This window comes from Odontesthes bonariensis, chromosome 4 (genome assembly GCF_027942865.1).
Source record: "Odontesthes bonariensis isolate fOdoBon6 chromosome 4, fOdoBon6.hap1, whole genome shotgun sequence".
In the NCBI taxonomy this organism is placed as follows: domain Eukaryota; kingdom Metazoa; phylum Chordata; class Actinopteri; order Atheriniformes; family Atherinopsidae; genus Odontesthes; species Odontesthes bonariensis.
In genome coordinates this window covers 15,045,296-15,065,325 of record NC_134509.1, presented here as the reverse complement: position 1 = coordinate 15,065,325, position 20,030 = coordinate 15,045,296, and the positions used below count along the sequence as shown (strand labels likewise).

The 20,030-nt window shown below is 40.5% G+C and overlaps 1 protein-coding gene across 2 annotated transcripts; it reads right to left on the bottom strand.

Moving 5' to 3' along the window:
• Positions 1-2,782: 2,782 nt before the first annotated feature.
• On the bottom strand, positions 2,783-4,236 carry pou4f2 (POU class 4 homeobox 2). Of its 2 annotated transcripts, XM_075464440.1 has the most exons (3): positions 4,148-4,230; positions 4,023-4,066; positions 2,783-3,738 (listed from the first exon to the last, which is right to left on the bottom strand). In XM_075464440.1, exons 1-3 carry the CDS (start codon positions 4,228-4,230, stop codon positions 2,783-2,785), a joined length of 1,083 nt encoding a protein of 360 aa, XP_075320555.1. The 2 variants fall into 2 exon arrangements, with proteins under 2 accessions (XP_075320555.1, XP_075320554.1); XM_075464439.1 differs by having other exon boundaries at positions 2,783-3,709; positions 4,027-4,236.
• Between the last annotated feature and the right edge of the window lie 15,794 nt (positions 4,237-20,030).

Genomic DNA, 20,030 nt, shown 5'->3' with positions numbered 1-20,030 from the left:
TGTTATGAAGGTGATGTTTTTTCAGAAAGGAGCTATTTCAATGAGATGGGAGGATGCTGGGGAGAAATGTATGTTGGGTTTAATTAGATGAAGATATTAAAATGTAATTTTAAGAATAAAGTGCACATCGTGACACTATCATTGAGGTGTAGTCTAATTTCTTGTTGTTTTGGCTGTTGAAATATATATAATATATATAAAGTATAACAACGATAGATTAAATCTTACAATTTCAGTCAACTTGAAATTATCCAAAAAATAACGCCATGCAAATGCGTTCCGTGTGTTGTGAGTAATGGGTTTAAATGTTGAGGACAGGTTTCAGAAATGCAAATGTTTGGCTTTTCCAGCCTCTCAGGTATCTGTCCATGGTGCTGAAACGCTTGCTCAGCGCTCATCAAGCCAGCAAGCCAGTCAGTCAGCCCTGGAGGCCAAAATCAGCAGCTCTGTTATAGACATGGCATTCAAAATGCCCCCCTCTTTTTTCTTTTTATTCTGTCTTTTTTTTTTCTTTTTCTTTTTTTTTTACCCTCCTCCTCATATCTAACCCTAACTCCGAACCAAAGGTTTTGCTTCAAAGCCTGCACGATCGAGGCATGTTTGAGTGTGTATTTAAATAGAGACGGGCACGTTGGCAGGCGAGCTGTTTTTCTGGCGGGCTGACATCTGGCAAGTCTGCGCTCCAGGGACCCATCTTGCTCTCCATAGACCCCCTGATTAGACTCTAATAGAATATTAGCATTTGCTCTCAGGTAAGGCAACAGTGAGCTGTATAAGCTGGCAGCAAGTCACTGGAGAAGCCACGTGTGTCTTTAACACTGATGGAGGGGCGAGAGAGGAGTTCCTATAGGGCCTGCTGTATGACGAGGCCCGGAGGAGGACGGCGAAATCAGAAATTCAAAACAAAAGGGGAAAAAAAAGTCTTTCCTAATTACATTGCACATTTCCATGGTTAGTATTCATCTGACACTCTGAAATAATCAAGACATTGAGAGAAAAGACCTGAATAGGGAAGGGGTGGGTTTAATGGTCTCGTGTCTTGCTCGTGATCATTTAAAAAGGGACAATGTTTTTAAAACCAAACCCTGGCACTTTTTGGTAACGCACAACAACAAAGTCATGCTACCTTATAAAAGAAGAAGAAACATTTTATTTCAAATAATCCTAAATAATCCACAAGCTGTTTTTTAAAAAGCTGTGTAGCCCTAAGCTAAACCGTTTCCCTCCTCCTCATCAATAAATAAACAGATGAATATATAAAAGAATATTAATATGTCTCGGTGAGCCACATTACACAGTGTAGTAATGGAAAACGTCCGATTAAATGTTAAAGTTTGTTCTTTAATGAAACACATATTGCAGTTCAATAATTAAATAAATTAAAATTACATGGATGTAAGAAATTAATAGAATTATTCAACCAGAGAACCAAAAGCAACATACATTACATAAATAAGTTACCTCAGCTAAACAGCAATACAGCAAAAACCTGTACGGATATATTTATGTGCATCGACTTATTCCAATGAAATATTTACATTGTACACGTATACTTCCATGAAGCTGATTCTTTTCTCTTCAAGAAAAAACATTACTTAAACAAGATGATTTAACAAGCAACGACTTCATAATGATGCACGTATATCTATACAAATAAATAGCAGAAAAACATACATAAAATAATTTAAAAAGAGAATACTATCTCATATATATCTCGATTGTACCATCTCAAATGTTAGAGACTGTTTGTTTCACAGTCGGTTCCCTTTCAACCAGAACAACACGTTTAACTTGCTGTCAGAATTTGATGTTCTCAAGCAAAACCAGGAGGGGGGAATCCCAATAAATATATAATGAAGTAAACATGACCTCACTCAATAAATAGTTCATAAGACACCGGCCCACGCTGGATTGTAAACTTACTGCAGCCGGCAAAAAAAACAACGTATTTTTTTAATTGCAAAAATCTATAAAAATCCTTACAAGTGAGTCCCTAATTCGATCAATCAGCATACCGAGGCCTAATTACCAACCCTATCTCAATCCAAACCCCGGGCATCTTGAAAATAGATCCCTGACTTAGATCACACATGGTAAAAAAAATAAATAAATGATAAATAAATAAATAAGTGAAATTAATTACACATTTAGACACAAAATGAAGTGTGTGACAAGTAAATTGTTCATTTACAGAAGGTTATTTGGCAGTAATCTAATATTAGCTCTCAAGACCAAGTTGTGTGTTGTCCTCTTAATCCCCCCATGGACCCTGAATAAATGTCAGACTGCATTGTCGTGAACTCAGAGGGGAAAATGTAGCTTATCTTATAAGCCAAAAATAGAAACACCAATAGACACCAACCAAGTGCTTTGAATTAAATAGCCCCGCTGTATGTAAATAAAATTTCTATTTTCATTGGGGAGTAACGCAAACTATAGTCAGATAGCCATCTGAAATTAATCATAAATTAAAATCAAAGCATAGAGTCCTGTAAGTCACATTACGTTGACATTAAAAAGGTGAGGCATAGTAAGTGTGGAAACAGTGGTCTTACTTGCTCTGTCAAACGATGCTTTACTTGACTCCACATCTCCCTCTCAGCGAGTAAAAGACGTGACTTGTGTTTTCGAGATTTTCAGTCATTGTTCGTTTTTAGGAATTTTTCGAAGTTCAAAGCACAAAGTCATTGATGATTGAAAAAAGGGTGTGAGATAGGAAATATGTTACAAATTATCTCTAAACAGTTCCAAGTCTTTTCGATGGTGGGGGTTCAAAGCGGTTTTAGACGCATGCAGAGTACTTCATCCGTTTCTGTTTCTGTCGCTGGTTGCAAAACCAGACCCGCACCACGTTCTTTTTCAGGTCCAGCTTTTCTGCGATTGCTGCGATTTTCTCCGAGGAAGGACGCGGCTGAATGGCAAAATAGGCCTCCAGTGATCTCTTCTCTGGCGCGGCTATCGACGTGCGCTTCCTCTTTTTCTCCGCGCCGTTGAACAACTCGGGCTTGTTAAGTTTCTCCCTGTGTGATTTCTCGGCTTCTTCTAGCCACGCTTGCAGGATGGGCTTCAAAGCAATCATGTTGTTGTGAGAGAGCGTGAGGGACTCGAATCGGCAGATGGTGCTTTGACTGAGGGAGCCCACCCCAGGAATCTTCAGACTGGCTAGAGCTGACCCTACATCCGCCTGGGTAACCCCGAGCTTGATCCGTCTCTGCTTAAACCTCTCCGCAAAGGCTTCTAAATCCCTGGGATCGGCGTCCACGTCGTTCATGCCCATGTGAGGCGGTAGCCCGTGGGCATGAGCCATGTTGATGGCTGCCTGGTGCATGTGGTTCATGCCCGCCATGTGGGCAGGGTGCGCAGGCGTGGAAACCACCGAGCCATCCGGCCCTGCCATGGCTCCCAGCGCCAGTCCCGGGGTGATGTGGTCTAGCAGGTCCCCCTCCAGAGCCTGGTGAGGCTGGTGATGGTGGTGGTGGTGATGGTGGTGGTGGTGGCCAGACAAAGCGGATGGATGAGAAATAGGCACCGAGGAGGAGGAAGACGACGTGCAGGGGAGAGTGTTCATGGTGTGGTAGGTTGCGTCCGGCTTGAAGGGACTGTGATGTGGAGGGTGATGGTGGCTCTTGTTCTGCGATACTATATCCACCGCCGCTAGAGCTTCTGCCCGGGCCAGCAAACTCTCATCCAAGCCTCCGAATATATTGCTCTGCAATTGCAAATAGAATGCACACATAACTGTCAGCAGGGAATTCTCCCTCCACTCCTCGGTTTAAAACATTTCCAGAATGTGAAAAAAAGAAATCCTAAAAAAGGGAGCACACAAAACAAGACACATGCAACATCCCAGGTCATAAAAATTAATACGAAAGGCAAAGCCGACTGAATACATAAGTTGAGCAGAGGCAAAAAAAAAAAATATGGAGGTGTTGGGTGATTTGCTGTGAAGACATGAAAAAAACATCAAGCAAAAAAAAGTGGGCTGTCAAAATGTGCCTTTAAGCAGTGATTATGCAGAATACGTACCGGTGGGGTTGGGAGACAGGCTCTGCGCATCGCCTCCGAGCTGCTGCTGCTGATGATGGTGCTGCTGTGTCGGGAGGATGAGCAGGACGATGAAGGTGCATTGGAAGTCAAGGTAGAGGACGAGGAAGAGTGTAGCGAGTATTTGGGTTCGGGCAAGCTGGTGTGAGCCATGGCGAAAGGCTGCTTGCTGTTCAGAGACATCATCATCATATTTGCTGCCGTCCAAACCTCAGCAAGTTCCTTTTAATAAGTTAAGACTCCGCCTCCTCGGTCGGGAGTTGAAGCCCAATTGCTTCGCAGGAATCTCAAGTCGCTGTCGAATAAAGTGTAGGTTGAAGACGGTGGTCCAACTCTGAGTTACATCTATTTATTATTACATGCGGCGATGTGGAGGTGTCTCGTCTTTTTCGGCAAGTGAGATATCAGAGCCACCAACGAGCCATGAAACTGAGCGCAGCCGATACCTCTTCCTTTGTGGACTTGTGGCGCGACTGTTCAAAAATATTTTCTGTTTTTCTCCTTCAATTTCCGCCACCTTGTATTGTGTAGATCTAATTTTTGGCTTCGATATGAATAGCCTATATTTTTTTTGACAAAGCTCCTCATGGACGACGCAGGGGAAAAAAATCAAACAAAGTTTCTCTCCGTCTTTTAGGATTTCCAAAAATACTTCAAGATAGTTGCTGCTTTCGTTGACCTGTTTGCTTTTTGTCAAAAGTTTCCGTCTTGAGATGACCGTAAGTAAGAAGTGATGGCGGTGACAGTCTCTGTACTGTACCTCTTCAATACGTTGAATGCTGCGGGGACCCGAACTGCCTCTGCTCTGAGGCGAAGGGCAGACTGAGTCTCTCTCCGCCTCTCTATCTCACTCAGTCTCTCTCTCTCTTTCACACACACACACACACACACACACACACACACACACCCTCCCTCTTTCTCAGCGTCTCACCCTCTCACATACACACTCCTCTGAGCTGCACCTGAAAAACCCTTTCATGATTTATTATTCTTCATTAGCCACACCACCACTGCCGCCGCCGCCGCTGGGGACTCTGCGCATGGGCAGTCTGCAAAAAGACATTTATTTCAAATAACTCTACTTCATCACCAATACCTCGTTACCAACACCACTTCTAATGGGAATGAGGGGCTTCTTAAAATTTCTAATTCCGTCTCACTGTACCTGAAAATATTTTGTCGTTGAATATTGTTAACAAAGCTTGAGCCAATGGGTCTCAGAGGGAGCCGAGAAAGCAAATTAAAACCATGGACAGCTCCACTTTTTTCTTCTTTTCTTTATCACGTATCATTGTGAAGTCACATATGTTTGGCTCTGATTTTATGATAACAACTAATGTAAAAAAAAAAAAAAGAAAAATAAGAAATATTACAGTTGGAACATGTTAAAGCAAATATTAACATTTGCAAATTACAAAAAACAATGCCTGTGTTTTTAGAAATAATTTTGCACGTTTTATTCATGTAAAAGAAAAAAAAATGTCAAAATAACTCAGAAGACTTTTCAACCCATTTCGCAGCACTTGGTGCGATCATTGTCGCTATGCTTTGAGAAAGGGTTCTAATGCATGAGGATAAAAGTGATTTTTTTTAACAATGAGCCCTGTTTAATTGAAAATCTATATTCTTGTCATAGCAGGCTATTATCTTATCTCTCTGCTAATTAAGCCACATTATCGGTGATGTAATTACAACATTTAATCACGTCGTAATTAACAAGGAGTGTCTAAATTGTTTAATATGATCTGCAGGGTGTAATTGTTATGATATAGCCTAAGTAAGCCAAGGGAGATAAGAAATATGCAGTGAAAAATATAAGCTACATCTTTTTCTTTTTGTCATTTCTTTTTGATTTTTTTTTAAACACCTCTGTCTGTCCTCACACACACGCACACAAACATGCACACACACACTTGCGCGCGGAAATGTGACACGTCTTGTAAGAGGCGAGGAGCGATGCTCATTGTCTTTGAAATACACGAGTTGATTCTATATCTCCTTAAATGTGTTACATATTTTAATTCGAATTTCTCACTTTTTCTTCTTTTTTTTTTTTCTTTTTTTTTTCTACGAATTATTATGTGCGTGTATGTGTGCGTTTTATTTATAGGCGACATGTCGCAGCCCCGGTGTGTGACCACAGCTTCCATAAATCTCGAAATATTCCAGCCGATGTGTCACAGTAGGGTTAACGCGGCGGGTAGAAGCGATCTCCTCAGTGCAATCGGATTGTGTGGGCTTCTAGATGTCAGATCCCGGCTTCTCTTCTCCTTCTTAATTTCCTTTCCCCCTATTCATTCATTTTTGAAGGACATATAGATTTGATATGTCCCCACGGCTGCGACAGTAGGCTTGTTGGTGATGCTTCACAGCAGCTTTTACACTGCCAGAGAGCCATCCAGCTGCAGAGATATGTTGTTCCCCAGCGGGACAAACAGGCGCTGCTGGAGCCACCTCCAGACATCGGGAGACACAGTTCAGGCTCAGGAGACATCAAGGAGCGATCAGTGTCTGCTCACATATACCGACAGACTGATCTATGATGAAACTTTAAAGATATCATTTATATTTCACCACCTCTAAATCGGTGTATGGAATTTTCTTCTACAATAAAACACACAGAAAAGTAAATCTTAAGTCAAATAAAGCAGCCCCAGCTTCTCCCAAGCAATTGGCTTTGAAGTACACTTTCCAACACTTTCGTGAGAGCGTTCACGTACCTAAAGGCTTTTGCTTCCTTTGCCAACAGCTCTCTTATGTTTGAGGGAGGACATCGTGTCAGAATGTTTAACAGAATTACCTTTGAAGGGTCTGTCACGGCAAACAGTAACGCTATTAAATAGCAATTCTAGATACTTAGGCTGGTATCAGACACCTGTTGTGGTTGTGGTATACTATTTATGTCAAATTAGGCTTACATATAATGTGGTTTGTTTTAATTTTTCTATTGTTCAACTTGTAAATTGATAACAAATTCCATATGCACTCTTTTGATTCCCATCTTAAATTATTTATCAGGATTGGATTGAGAGAAAACAAGAACAATTAATAGAATAGCATTTCGTTGTTATTTTACAAGGCCTATAGCAATTATCTCAACTTATCTAAATATCTTCTAATGAGAAATTGTCACCTTTTTAAGAGTTTACACTATACTAGCTAAATACCCTTCCCCTTTTAAATAATGTTTCTGTGGCAACTTGTGTCTTTTAGCTGATGCAGTAATTGGAGGGAATGTTGCTCTCATGAAAAGACTTCTCTTAGTGTTGGAGGGTTCACTCGTGCCTCTCCTTTTAAAACATGATCCCTCCTTGGAATTGAGGAAGAAAGGATTCCTAGTACACGAAGAGTCTTAACTACAAACAAATAAGTCTGCTCCGTCTAAATAAAAGGAAAGCCAAAGCAAAACAGAGGGAGCTCATGCAGCAAGGCTTGACATAACTCAGGTGACTTGTTTGCTTTTTTCTTTCCTGCCCACTCTTTTACTTACATCGAATCAAGGAGTGCTGCAGAGGTGTCTGTGTGCTTTACACAAAGACATACTCTTCTCAGCCTCCCTCAGGAGCGCTCCACGTTAACAATCCCAATTACACCAAGACCACCAGAGACAGCTGTTTTTATTACAGAACCGCTCCTTTGTGCCGCCAACAAGGTATCTACCTCCTAGACACACTAGTAGAACACAGTTGAAACCAGACTGAGAGGGAGAGAAGTGTGGAGTGAAGTGGATGAAGTCTCTTGGCTGCTTGCAGTGGTGATGCCTTTATTCAGAGCTCCCCCCTCCCTTTTCTGATCCCACAGAGCTCTTTACATGTTGGAGCAGAAGGTCAATGCTTGTTGGGTGAGGGTCTACAAAGAGATCAGAATCTAACTCAAGGCAACAGCAAATCACGCACAGAAAGGGGTGTTTCAGCCAAAAGCGGTGCTTTATTTATTCATCTGCTTTACCTGGGAAATGTGACAGGCTCCACCAGGAACATTCTGGTTTTAATGTGTTGTTTAAATGCATACAACAAAAGGTACAAGCCTTCAGGATTTACTAAATGTCACACACTGTACTGTGGCTCTGTGACAGAACAAGTGGCTCACCACTTGAGAATCAGGAAAGAAGTTTGAAAAACTGTACTTAAACTACAGTGCAGCTGGTATACTTTGTGTGTTTTCTGTTTCATTTCTTCATGGGGCTAAATAAGAGTATTCAGCAGTTATCAATATATTTTGATTTATACAGAACTGCTAAATAGTGTCTTCGTATTTTATTTCTCGCATAGTAAGATTTTAATTTTAAATACAACCAAATGTTAACTTAGAGTATTACATGCTATTACTTATAGTTCTGAGTCAGAACTGTCAGAACTTCTGACATTACTTATCTCAGACTGATTTTTTCCTTGAAGACCAAGGAAAAGGTTTAGAACATGCAATAATCAAATTGCATATAATCATCACAGTAATCAAAATATACACTCTCTGATATTATGATTTGCAGCATTACGTTTGCTTCATGAAAGTTGTCAGTGTAGATTCTCAGTCATCCAGGTGATGGTAATCCTAAAAGCTTGAATAAGGTCAACAGGACTTCTTGTCTCTTTCAAGAATGAGTGCTCATATTGGAGAGTCCAGTGGCGTGTTGTCTGCCCTCCCAGACCATAAGCTACAGAACTTTCCAATATGTGCCTTCTGAATGGAAAGCCAGAAAATCAGAAGGTGGAGGTTGGGATGATGGGTGAATGTATAGCTCAACCCATATACTCTTAGAAAAGAGCATGAAACAGTTGCAAGTTGCACTTTTTGTGTTTCTTGTTTCAAACAGAACTCTCTGTTCTCATCTTTTCTCTCATGTTAAAGCTGCAGTAGATTATTTTGCACACTTTGGAGCAGCTGAGTAAGATTGACACAGCATTGACGTATGAAAGCTCTAGAAAACTGTTTGACACATGTGTAAGTTATGTCAAGTTATGTCAAGTAAGCAGTTTTAACATTAACTTGTTCTGGTTGGGTCCAATCGACAAATCTAATATTCCTCTTTCTTTGGCTCTGTTAAGGTCTCCAACAGCTTTTGGGGGACATTTTGGAATGTTACTGGAAATAATGCATAAAAGAGCTATAAGACTGAACTTAAAGGGATAGTTCACCTCTTTTGAAATGAAGCTGTATGACATCCCATACTAGCAATATCGTGCATGAACATTGACTTACCCCCTACTGCGTCCTGTGAGCCGAGTTCCGGCCTCGTTGACGAAGGTAGTCCGGCTAGTTGGCTGGGGCCACAAAAATAAAGCGTTTTTCTTCACAAAACAACATGCGTTCAAAAGAGTAATACATTTGCATCACAAAATCGTTCTCCAGGAAAAGGTCAGACCTCACAATCGCTTGGCGCTATTTTGTCTCCCTTCGCAGTCCCCTGCTTCCGAGCAGTAAACAGTACACATTTTTTTTTAAAGGTAAAGTAAAAGATGGCAATGTTTTATTAAATTGTGACTTGATGACAAACCTCAACCACATCTTTCCTGAAAACCTGCCTAAATCTACCCAGTCAGGAGTTCTAAAGTGAAAGAATATTAGAAAAATCGGAAGATGGGTGTTGTCATGTTTTAATGTAAAGTTGTAATGCCGGATGCTGTACTGGTGTTCAACCAATCACCTATATCATCTTGATCGATTACCATACAGTTACTTAACGGGATGTTCATCTTCTGGAGGAATACCTACTCTGATGTAGAAGCTGAAAAACATGCTACAAACGGAGTTTTATGAACTATGATTGTGTACAGTTGCTACAGCATGAACACAGAAAAAGCAGGTACTTCCACAAGTAGTTATTAGATCTAAGGAGAGGTCCCTGTGGTCAGAAAGTACCTATAGTGAAAAGGTGGCATAATTAGTCTATGTTCTTAAAGGCTTCCCAGCAGGATCTCTGTGTTAAAGGGGCAAATGTCTGCATTCACCGATATCATTATGGCCAATTTCATGCCAATTCTATTGGCAGTCAGCAGCACAACCAGCTAACCCCGTGTAGTCGTGAAGTCAACCTCAGGCACAAAGGCAAGAAAAACAAATAACACCACCACCAATTTCCCTACTACGCACCAGGTGCCAACCTTTGGGAGAGACACATTAGATTCTTGGTGTTGGCGAAGGTAGACCGTGCAGACCGAGCAGTCCCCTGCTTGCGAGCAGTAAACACTGTGAAACTGTTGGCAGGCGGCAGCACGCCGTGATACGAAGGGAGACAAAATAGCGCCAAGAGATTCTGAGGTCTGACTTTTTCCTGGAGAACGATTTTTTGATGCAAATGTATTACTCTTTTGAATGCATATGGTTTTGAGAAGCAAAGCGCTTTATTTTTCTAGTCCCAGCCAACTAGCCGGACTACCTTCGTCAACACCAAAACGAGGTCGGAACTCGGCTCACGGGACGCAGTAGGGGGTAAGTCAATGTACATGCACGATATTGCTAGTATGGGATGTCATACAGCTTCATGTCAAAAGAGGTCAACTATCCCTTTAAACAGCAAGGTTAACAGGCTGTAAAAGCAAAACAAAGAGCTCAAAGGCCTGAAGTGCTCAGTAGAGTTGAGAGGGACTCTAGAGTCATGTGATGATAAATTTTGGATTACATCATTACATACATTCATATCGTAGTTGCTTAGTATTGATGAGCCCCGTATTTGAAGTATTTGAGTATTTGAAGAGTCAGCATGGCCAAACACACCATATTAGGCATGCTCAGGCAGCAGCTCTCATTGCTATGTTTCCTTTTTTGGACAAAATCCCACAAACATCTTTTTTTTTTGCAATGGAAAAGTGTAAAATTCCCATTTATTCATCTTTCACCAGACAGAGATTTGTGGGCTCCAACTTCATTCAGCAGTAGTTGTGGAAATGGCCACAGGTTGACATATTAATTTCTGCACCTTTTTTCTTACAATACTGCAATCAACAAAAGCTGTCATCATTAAAAGTCTGGCATTAAAAGTCTGTTTACTTCTGTCAACAGCTTCTCTTTGCTGTCAAGGCACAAATTCCACCCAGGCCCATTAAACCATCATTCAAACATCATACAGTGGACATTGAGTTTAAAAAAACTTGGGTAACAGTAACCTCCTGTAATATATCACTCGTCTCTTTGTAGCCTCTAATATTTTCCTAACCCTGTGTTCTGATTTGTTAATCATCAAAAAAAGATACATACCCGAAAAGAAAAACCAAAAATAGCAAACGTGTCCATTGAAAAAGGGAGAGATCACCTATGTTTAAAACAAGATTACTCGCGTTCTAAAAAATCCTGTATACCGGTGGGCAAATAGCTCTGGGCTCTTTCCGAGGGTATTGTTACTGAGAGACTACCACATGTTCAAGGTTAAGTAATATTGCTCTGGCTGCATTCACACCACAGACAAGAACATTGAAGTGATGCAAAAGCCAGCTGGTGGTTGGTTGAAGATACTAAATTAACGGTGGGGTTGTAGAGAATGTCCTGGGTTCGGGCGAAATAATTATTAAGTGGGAGTTAGAAATCAAAACTACTTGGTTAAAATAAAAAAGAATGGTCACGATTAGGGATAAAAACACATATATTGTACAATGTTACCATTACTGCCGTGGACAACATTTTGACAGTACACATGTGGGACCAGAAGAGTTCTCGTATTCTTCAAAAGTAATTTTAGGCCATGTTGGCTTCCATGAGTATAGGACTCAGGGCAATGTATTTGGGCATTTGAGATAAGGACGGCCTCTTGTTTTTAGCAGTCTCACCTCAAAACGTAAAAATGGTAAAGTTTGTCCTAAGCCAGTGGCAAAGAATATATATTGTTGTTTTATGGTTCTGGGAACCACAATTTTGTGCAGTGTAATGTCAATTTTATCTCCTAACAATTCTACAATCACCTGGAAGAAATGCAGGAAAGTTAGCTACTGCTCTGGCTTTAAGAGAACCACTATGTCACAAGGTGACTCAAACACAGAGTCACTTTGGTTGAAGTATGTACATATGGAACTATAAATAAGAAAAAAAAGTTAAATAAGGTACAAAAAGAATTTAGACATTGTGTGTAATAGTGGCTTCCAGAAAAGTAAAGCAACATTTTTTTCCCTGGCGAATGGGCTTGTTTGTTTGTAATGCAAAAACATAGACATTTTTTCTTAAAGGTAAAGTAAAAGATGGTAATGTTTTAGTTTGCTGGTTTTGTTTCTAGCAGCAGTTGTGACTTGATGACAAACTTCAATCACATCTTTCCTGAAAACCTGCCTAAATCTACCCAGTCAGGAGTTCTAAAGTGAAAGAATATTAGGAAAATCTGAAGATGGGTGTTGTCATGTTGTAATGTAAAGTTGTAATGCCGGATGCTGTACTAGTGTTCAACCAATCACCTATATCATCTTGATCAATTACCATGCAGTTACTTAACGGGATGTTCGTCTTCTGGAGGAATACCTACTCTGATGTAGAAGCTGAAAAACATGCTACAAACGGAGTTTTATGAACTATGATTGTGTACAGTTGTTACAGCATGAACACAGAAAAAAGCAGGTACTTCCACAAGTAGTTATTAGATCTAAGGAGAGGTCCCTGTGGTCAGAAAGTACCTATAGTGAAAAGGTGGCATAATTAGTCTATGTTCTTAAAGGCTTCCCAGCAGGATCTCTGTGTTTAAGGGGCTAATGTCTGCATTCACCGATATCATTATGGCCAATTTCATGTCGATTCTATTGGCAGTCAGCAGCACAACCAGCTAACCCCGTGTAGTCGTGAAGTCAACCTCAGGCACAAAGGCCAGAAAAACAAATAACACCACCACCAATTTCCCTACTACGCACCAGGTGCCAACCTTTGGGAGAGACACATTAGATTCTGGCCCAGGCTGAAAGGCTCCAGGGCAACAGATGATAAGGTCAAGCCTCATAATGATGTCACATACCTTTAGGTACTTCAGATCAATATAGAGTGAGACGCGTTATACCTGACAGCCAGTCAAATAAAGCCTGCCTGGCAAAGAAAAAAAAACTCACTTTGAGATTGTCTCTTCTGATAAAATTAGTTCCTTTCTTTCATACTGCTTTTGGCAAAGATCATTCTGGTGGAAGCTTTTGTTATTTTTAAAACAATGTGGTCAATCTCACTTCTGACTTCTGATTTGATTGAACAACAAAAAGCTTGAATTAAACTATGTAGTAGGGCACGGATCACTGTAAACTGCTTGCATTTGATGTATCATTGATGCCTAATGGTTTTGTAGAATAACATTTGACATGACAGACGTTCCCTTGAGTAAAACTGACCTCGCATGACAAGAAATACAATGGTGAGAAAGGCTGTGCACACTAGGAGTAACACCTCAGATACTGTGACTATAAGAAATGCATATGTCAACTGCTATTCAAGTGATTAATGTGGCAGGATGATTGTAGAATTCCGTCCAACCTGGATGAATATTTCTGCTGCCTCTCTCATTAGTTTGACCGTCCCATACTGTAATACATTGCTTGTCACTGGGTTGTCTAATGGTTGATGCTAATTGACCTCCTTTCCCCCCTTTTTCTGCACAAATGAAAGAATTTCCTGCATCCTGTGATGGAGCGTGTCACAATCTGATCTGACAAATTAAAAAGCTCTCTGCTGTCACGCTGTCACCATTTGAAACTCTTGCCTCATCAGCTATAATGATCATTTTTCAGCACAGCACCGACTGCAGTGCCTTGCAAAACACAATACTTAAGGAGCATGCTGCAGCAGTAGCACAGTATATGACATACCCGTATGTCTGCCATCTGTAAAATCACAAGTGCTATTTAATCCTGAAGTGATCGTCAGCTTATAGTGTGTACTTAACATCCTTCAATATAAAATGTTTTTTTCTTTCAAGAATCACATTTTAGTTTGTGCTTGATGATCTAAATCAAATTATCTTCTTATATTTACAAGTCACTGTAGTATAAACATATATTTAGAAAACATGCATCATTTATTATCTATCAAGACTCCAGATTTTCAGTAGATTTTATTTCATAGTCATCAGAGTTAATAAAAAAAAGTACAGTTTGTTTACTGGTTGTGGCACATACAACATGTATTTCTACATGTTCCGTAGAAATACCGTCAACCAAAATTGTTTAAAATTCTGTGTTTTTGAGAATACACATATAAACGTATATTTCAGATATTTCAGTTAACTAAAATTTGGATTCACCGTTTGACCAGATCTGTTCTGACCAGCCTGACTTATCTCTATGTTTTCTTGTGCAACAGGAGCACCATCCTACAAAGTTATTGGACCGAACATGATGGCAACACAAGAGCTCAGCCACTGCACATTATTGGCTGCAGATCTATGATGAAGCTCATTACCCGCAATCATCTGCCCCATCTGTGGACAAAACAGATATTGAATGTGACGTTTTACCTGCTGACTTTGTGTGTATAACTTTATAATTTATGCGGTGTACCCATACTATTGACAAAAACACAGCGCTGTGATCAAAGTGAGATATTCAGGAGGTTGGACAGGGCCACGAAGACAGGGCCTGTAACACTAATGATCTTCAAACGCTCGTCTATTTCACTGGGAGCTACGTGCAACTCCCTAGCAAGTCCCCTGTCCTCCCCCTGGGGGTAATTGTGCCTGGCTGGTTAGGTGACAGGTGTCAAGTGGCCCCTCCTCAACCGATTCATCATGCTAAGCAGAGAGGAAAAGCCGATCTAAGTCTCTCCCCTGTCTTTGTATTTTTTGCCTGTCTGTTTTTTTCGCAAATCCTCATATAACTACTTTGTCATGACCTCGAAGCGCCAGAGTGACAACATGTGATCTGTGTTTAATCACAATGTTTTGAAAGCACAACAGGTCTTGATCCGTGACTTGGTTCATGCTTCAGAATAACAGTGAATATTATGTTACAAGTCTGCATACAACAGACAAAGACTGAAACTAATGATTTTTTCCTGTGCCAAGGAAGCAACCAGTTAAGTTGGCCTTTAAACTTTTCTAAATGCCATACTGATGACTTCACTTTGTTTGTTTAATTCATGCAGCCCGAATTAATAGAAATGTAGAGTACAGTCAGCCAAAATCTCAGACAGGAGTTGGTGGATCTTGTAAAATAATTAGACTGAAAATTACATTTTGAACATTCAAACTTATTTCCAATTTATCATTGATTAGTTATAGAGAGACTCAATTATTCACTTGTTTTTTTTAGAAAGTGGCGTTGTGTTTGGATTTTATATTTGAAGTTTCTGCTCCTTTTATTGCTGTAATTAAGACAAGGGCTGAAATGTCTTATTTTCTATTATCAGTAATGTATTATCTGTAATGTTTTTACAATAAATTTCCTGTGACGAGTTTCCAATAAATTGATTTTTGTTTTTTCCATCCAACAACCTAAAACCTAAGGAAATTCAATCTACACGGTTTAAAACAGGAAACAAGCCAATAGGTTGTAACAAGTTGAGGTGCAACTGAGTGAAAACGTAGAGCAATGCAATCCAAGAGCCCCTGACATACAGGTTAGCACACTGGCTGAAAATGCTGCATCCCAGTGGATATGTGTAAAAGAAAAAGAAAAAAAAAATACAGTCTACATTGTGTGTAGCAGAGACAGAGATAGAGAGACCACACCCTCACTATGCCCGCCTGTCTAAGCAGAATCCCACAGGGACCTGCCTTACACACACTCTCTCACACACACACCAGTCATTAATTCCTGCTTTGCATCTCCACACCATGTAATATTTATGGGTCACCGCAGCTTTGTATTCACAAATGGAAACGCCAAGAGAAAAAAGGAGGAAGACACGATACCTCAATCAATTCTGTGAATAAGCTTCAGATTGTCACATCATGACTTTCTTTCCTCCACTCAGCCAGTGCTTAGGCTGCAGTCTTTTCTTTGACCTCTAAGTGTTTTGTATGACGGATTGTCAGACGAAACCTCTTAGATGGAGTCATATTTAACTCCCTTAGAGTTGAAAAAGCTCAAGGCAAAGGTATTATGAACGTGAAAATCTCATAGCTGCAGAATCTGAAGAGCAACAAAACTGCATTAGTCGGTAAAAGTGAATCCCGGCTTAATACACGTTTGCCAGACATGACACCAAAGTATAACCGACACACCAGTGCAAACATTTGCTGCTATGCAGAATCTCCACACTAATCTAGGGAAGTCTTTGGTGCATTTTTCTCTTTCTACATCTGACAGATCATAATTGGGGCCTTTTTTCTATTTCCTAAGATGTTGCCTGAAACCTGTGATGCAACAGTGGGAGACATACCCTCGCTGCCTTTCAAATCAACAGTGGTGTCAAAACAGAGCCCTGAGGAACCCTCAGAAGAGCACGGGCTCACAAGACCCCTGTAGAGATTTGAAGACCACTTTGGAACTCTAATCCACTCAAAATGTGCTGATAATTTTCCTTGCCAGGACACTCTCTGCCTGGTGTCACAAGAGTGGCCTCCTGGGAGGAGATCAGCCAATGATAACAAAGTAGCCAGATGTCTGGAGCTGGCAGAATCCCAGAAGCCAGACAGCAGCACGCAGCAGCATCCGCTGTGGGCCACAGATCAAAGATACCTGAGAATTACTTATGGGCACAAAATATGTGTTGCTTACTCTACAGTTCCCATTAATAACAATCTGGGAGAATTTGTATTTCTAATTAACTCTTTTCTTTCGGCATCCAAAGTGCTGTAGGTTGTCTGAGGCTGCAGCAGCAATTTTTTCTGTGGCAATTGCGAGTCGACAACAGGAAGTCGGATGCAGCACTGTCTGAAGGAGCCAGATCAGCTTTAAATGGAGTTCTGAGGCTCAGAACACCCCCTGACTTGCCTCAATAAACAAACAAACTGTGTAAGAGTCAGCTTATTTAGATTTAATCCTGCTGCACAGTGCCTGCTTAGACTGGTTCTTGATGCAAACCTCGAAAGCTGTAGGTGCTTACATTAAACTTACTAAACTGAAATGTGAATTTTGCAAGTGACATGACTGTAAAAGCTTGGTTAATTTCTTTTTTTCAAATGCTATCCTCAAAAAGCAGAATAAATAGTTTATTTGCATAGCCCAATCTTGCTAAACCAGCATTTGCAGCTCTGTTTTGAATTGCAGTCACCTTGCTACTGAGTACTGCTGATTTATACTTTCTTCAAGATTTGAAGGCTTGGCTTGTTTTTCACCAAGGATGTTTGTGTGAGACGAACTGACATTAAGAAGCATTGCAGTTCTGTGTTGTTTTCTCCTGCAGGCCCTGCACTCCTTTTAGAGTTCTCCTTTTATTCCATCTTATACGTTACGCTTAATAAACAAATGTTTAGGGTAGACCCCTAACTTTAAACTGAGAAGAATAGTTAGAATAGCTTCACTTAGGTAAGGTGTTTGTCTTTTTCTTTTTTTTTCATCGTTGATGGTTGAGGGGCATATTTCATCTCACACACATTTGTGAGTATTTTACCTGGCTCTGTGATTACATAAACTTGAAATTTATTGTTCAGGGATGGATGAGATATTTCCCATGCAATGTGCGTGCACTGCATTATATTAATTATTGAGTATAGAAAGTGTTGCTTCATGTCCACATTTGATGGATAAACCCCCCTTCTCACCCCTTCCCCCAATTATGTATATTACCTTTGCTAGTGCACAGTTCATGCAAATTCTCATTTGCATTGCTCTTTTGAACCTGCTATCCGCTGGATGGAATCCCTCATAGTATAACACTGTTACCACTGCCCTTCATCAGATCTCGTTTATGACCCCTTCTCTTTCCATCTGTTATTTCAACGCTCTCACTGTTTCCAAGGCACAAATTAACAACCTACAAAAAAGAGAATTTTCCATGAAGCAGCGTGAGGTTCTATTGTTTCTGGCTAATGCGGATACATGATTATTTTCTTTCATGCTTTCCTAAAGTATTCACCCATTCTAAAGTGATGCTAGTCGTATGTTAGACAAAACATGTTTAACAGCCCTCACATAAGTATTTTTTCTTAATATTTGTCAGAGCTGACCCTTAGTGTGCAGTTTAGAACATCTTAACATTTAACATATGTCTTTTTGTGAATAAACAACACATTTCTGCTTCGACAAAACTACTCATAATGAAGCTGATCCACAGAAAATGTCTTCTACATGTATTTAAAGCCCTGCACCAGCGTGCAGGGTTACTCCGGGTCTTTTCCTTTTCTTTTTCTTTTTTTTTCCAACTGCGTTTACTTGGAAATGTGACTTTAAAACGTGGCATGAAACTGCCTTGGTAAGATCTTGTCTCCCAGCTCCGGCAGCTCATCACTCCTAAAACAGCCGCTCTCGTCCACCCGGCCCCAACTGTTATTAATGTGCTCTGAATTATTTAAGAGGGTAAAATTACCATGCTCTTTTGAAAAGATTTTTGCCTACACAATTAAAGAGCATTATAGTGATTTTTAGTTGAACAAGAATTATGACTGTTTTCCCTCCTCTCTGCTATGTTTTCTGGCTTCTTTGTTATGAGCTGTGGATGAGCAGAGTTTTTAAAGGCCTGACTTTCTCTGCTAATTTTTGACTGCTAGGAGAAGTTGTGGTCCAGCTCTTCCCTATATCATGTCAGCGAATGGATAATGGATGAAGCAAGTATATGTTCAACTTTCGCCAAGGAGATACCCATAAAGGTCTGCTGGCCCCGCTAAACATGGGCTATATTTAGGCTGTTAAAGATTACAGACTTGATTAAGTGGAGGTAAGGACGCCTGGTTTGACACTCCATATGATTGCAGGTTTAGAGGACTAAATTAGACCTGAGTGTCTTTTTATGTTTGTCTCCTAATTAATGTAATCCATAAGATGAATCTAGAAACAACCAAAACTTGTTTTACAAAAGCTTTTTGGGCTAACAGTGCCACATCTGTTATTCATATTAGCAGCAGCAACAGCGTTTGCCAGGCCTTCACTCTTATTCCATGTGGACAACTGTCCACATCTCAACCACAGCCCAACAATTGGCAGTAATTGGCACATTGCCTCGGCTGTCCTGGGAGAGATCTAAGAGCGCATACGGCCACAGACAGGCTGCCCTTTCCACCAATTAGAGAGTTGTCGTTTCATAGAGCAGGAGCTGGGGGAGGCATACCTCACTCTCACCTTGTCTCTTGATCAAAATGATTTGTTGAGATCCCTCTTCTCTTCACTCCTCTCTTCCTTCTTGGCTGCATCTCTCTTGCCACTGAGGTATGACTGTATGTGAACTGTGAGTCTTCAGTCCAGGACCCAAACTAGCGACTGACAGCCTTACAGAAGCAGTCATTGAGACTTTCACGTTAGAGGTGCTCTGACTGTCAGACTTTACAAGATAGATCTTCCAATGAAAAGGGTCAACACAGCTCTTTGCAGCAGATTTGCACATTCATTTACATGCGTTATTGGATGTTTTCTCTACATTGAGTTTTTTTTTTATCTATTAGCAGCAGTAACTGAATTGGATTTGGCATGAGCTAAAGTTTCTTCAAATAGCTAAACTTGAGTCTTTTTACACACTCTCTTTTGTTGCTGGTGTGTTGGCGTTTTTTTGTTTTGTCTGCAGGCTAAAGCAGTGTGATACAGCTGCACGGCTTTAATACCATGGCTTTGACGCAATGATAGCAACTGTCTCATGTGGTTAGAATTGTGCAGGCCACACAAGGTACCATGGGACCTCAGTGCAAAGGATCATAGGCCTCCGTGCATGCTGCTAACACTCCCCCATTTTTTGCCACAAGGAAGACTGGGGAACCAACACCCAACCCCCTTATTCTCTCCCCTCTTGTGCTCCCTTGTCCTCAAAGGCTGTGTCTCTCCATATTTCACTTGAGTGAATATGAGAAGGCAAGGAAATGCTTCCTATACTCAGAAATATGTGTCAGGCTACTGAGTTGTTTTGCAATGTGATGTAGTAGGCGAAAAAGCAAGTGCACACAAAGAGGGAGAAAAATGTTACTTATTCTCTTTAATCCATCACATGAAATTCTGAACTAGGTTAAGTTA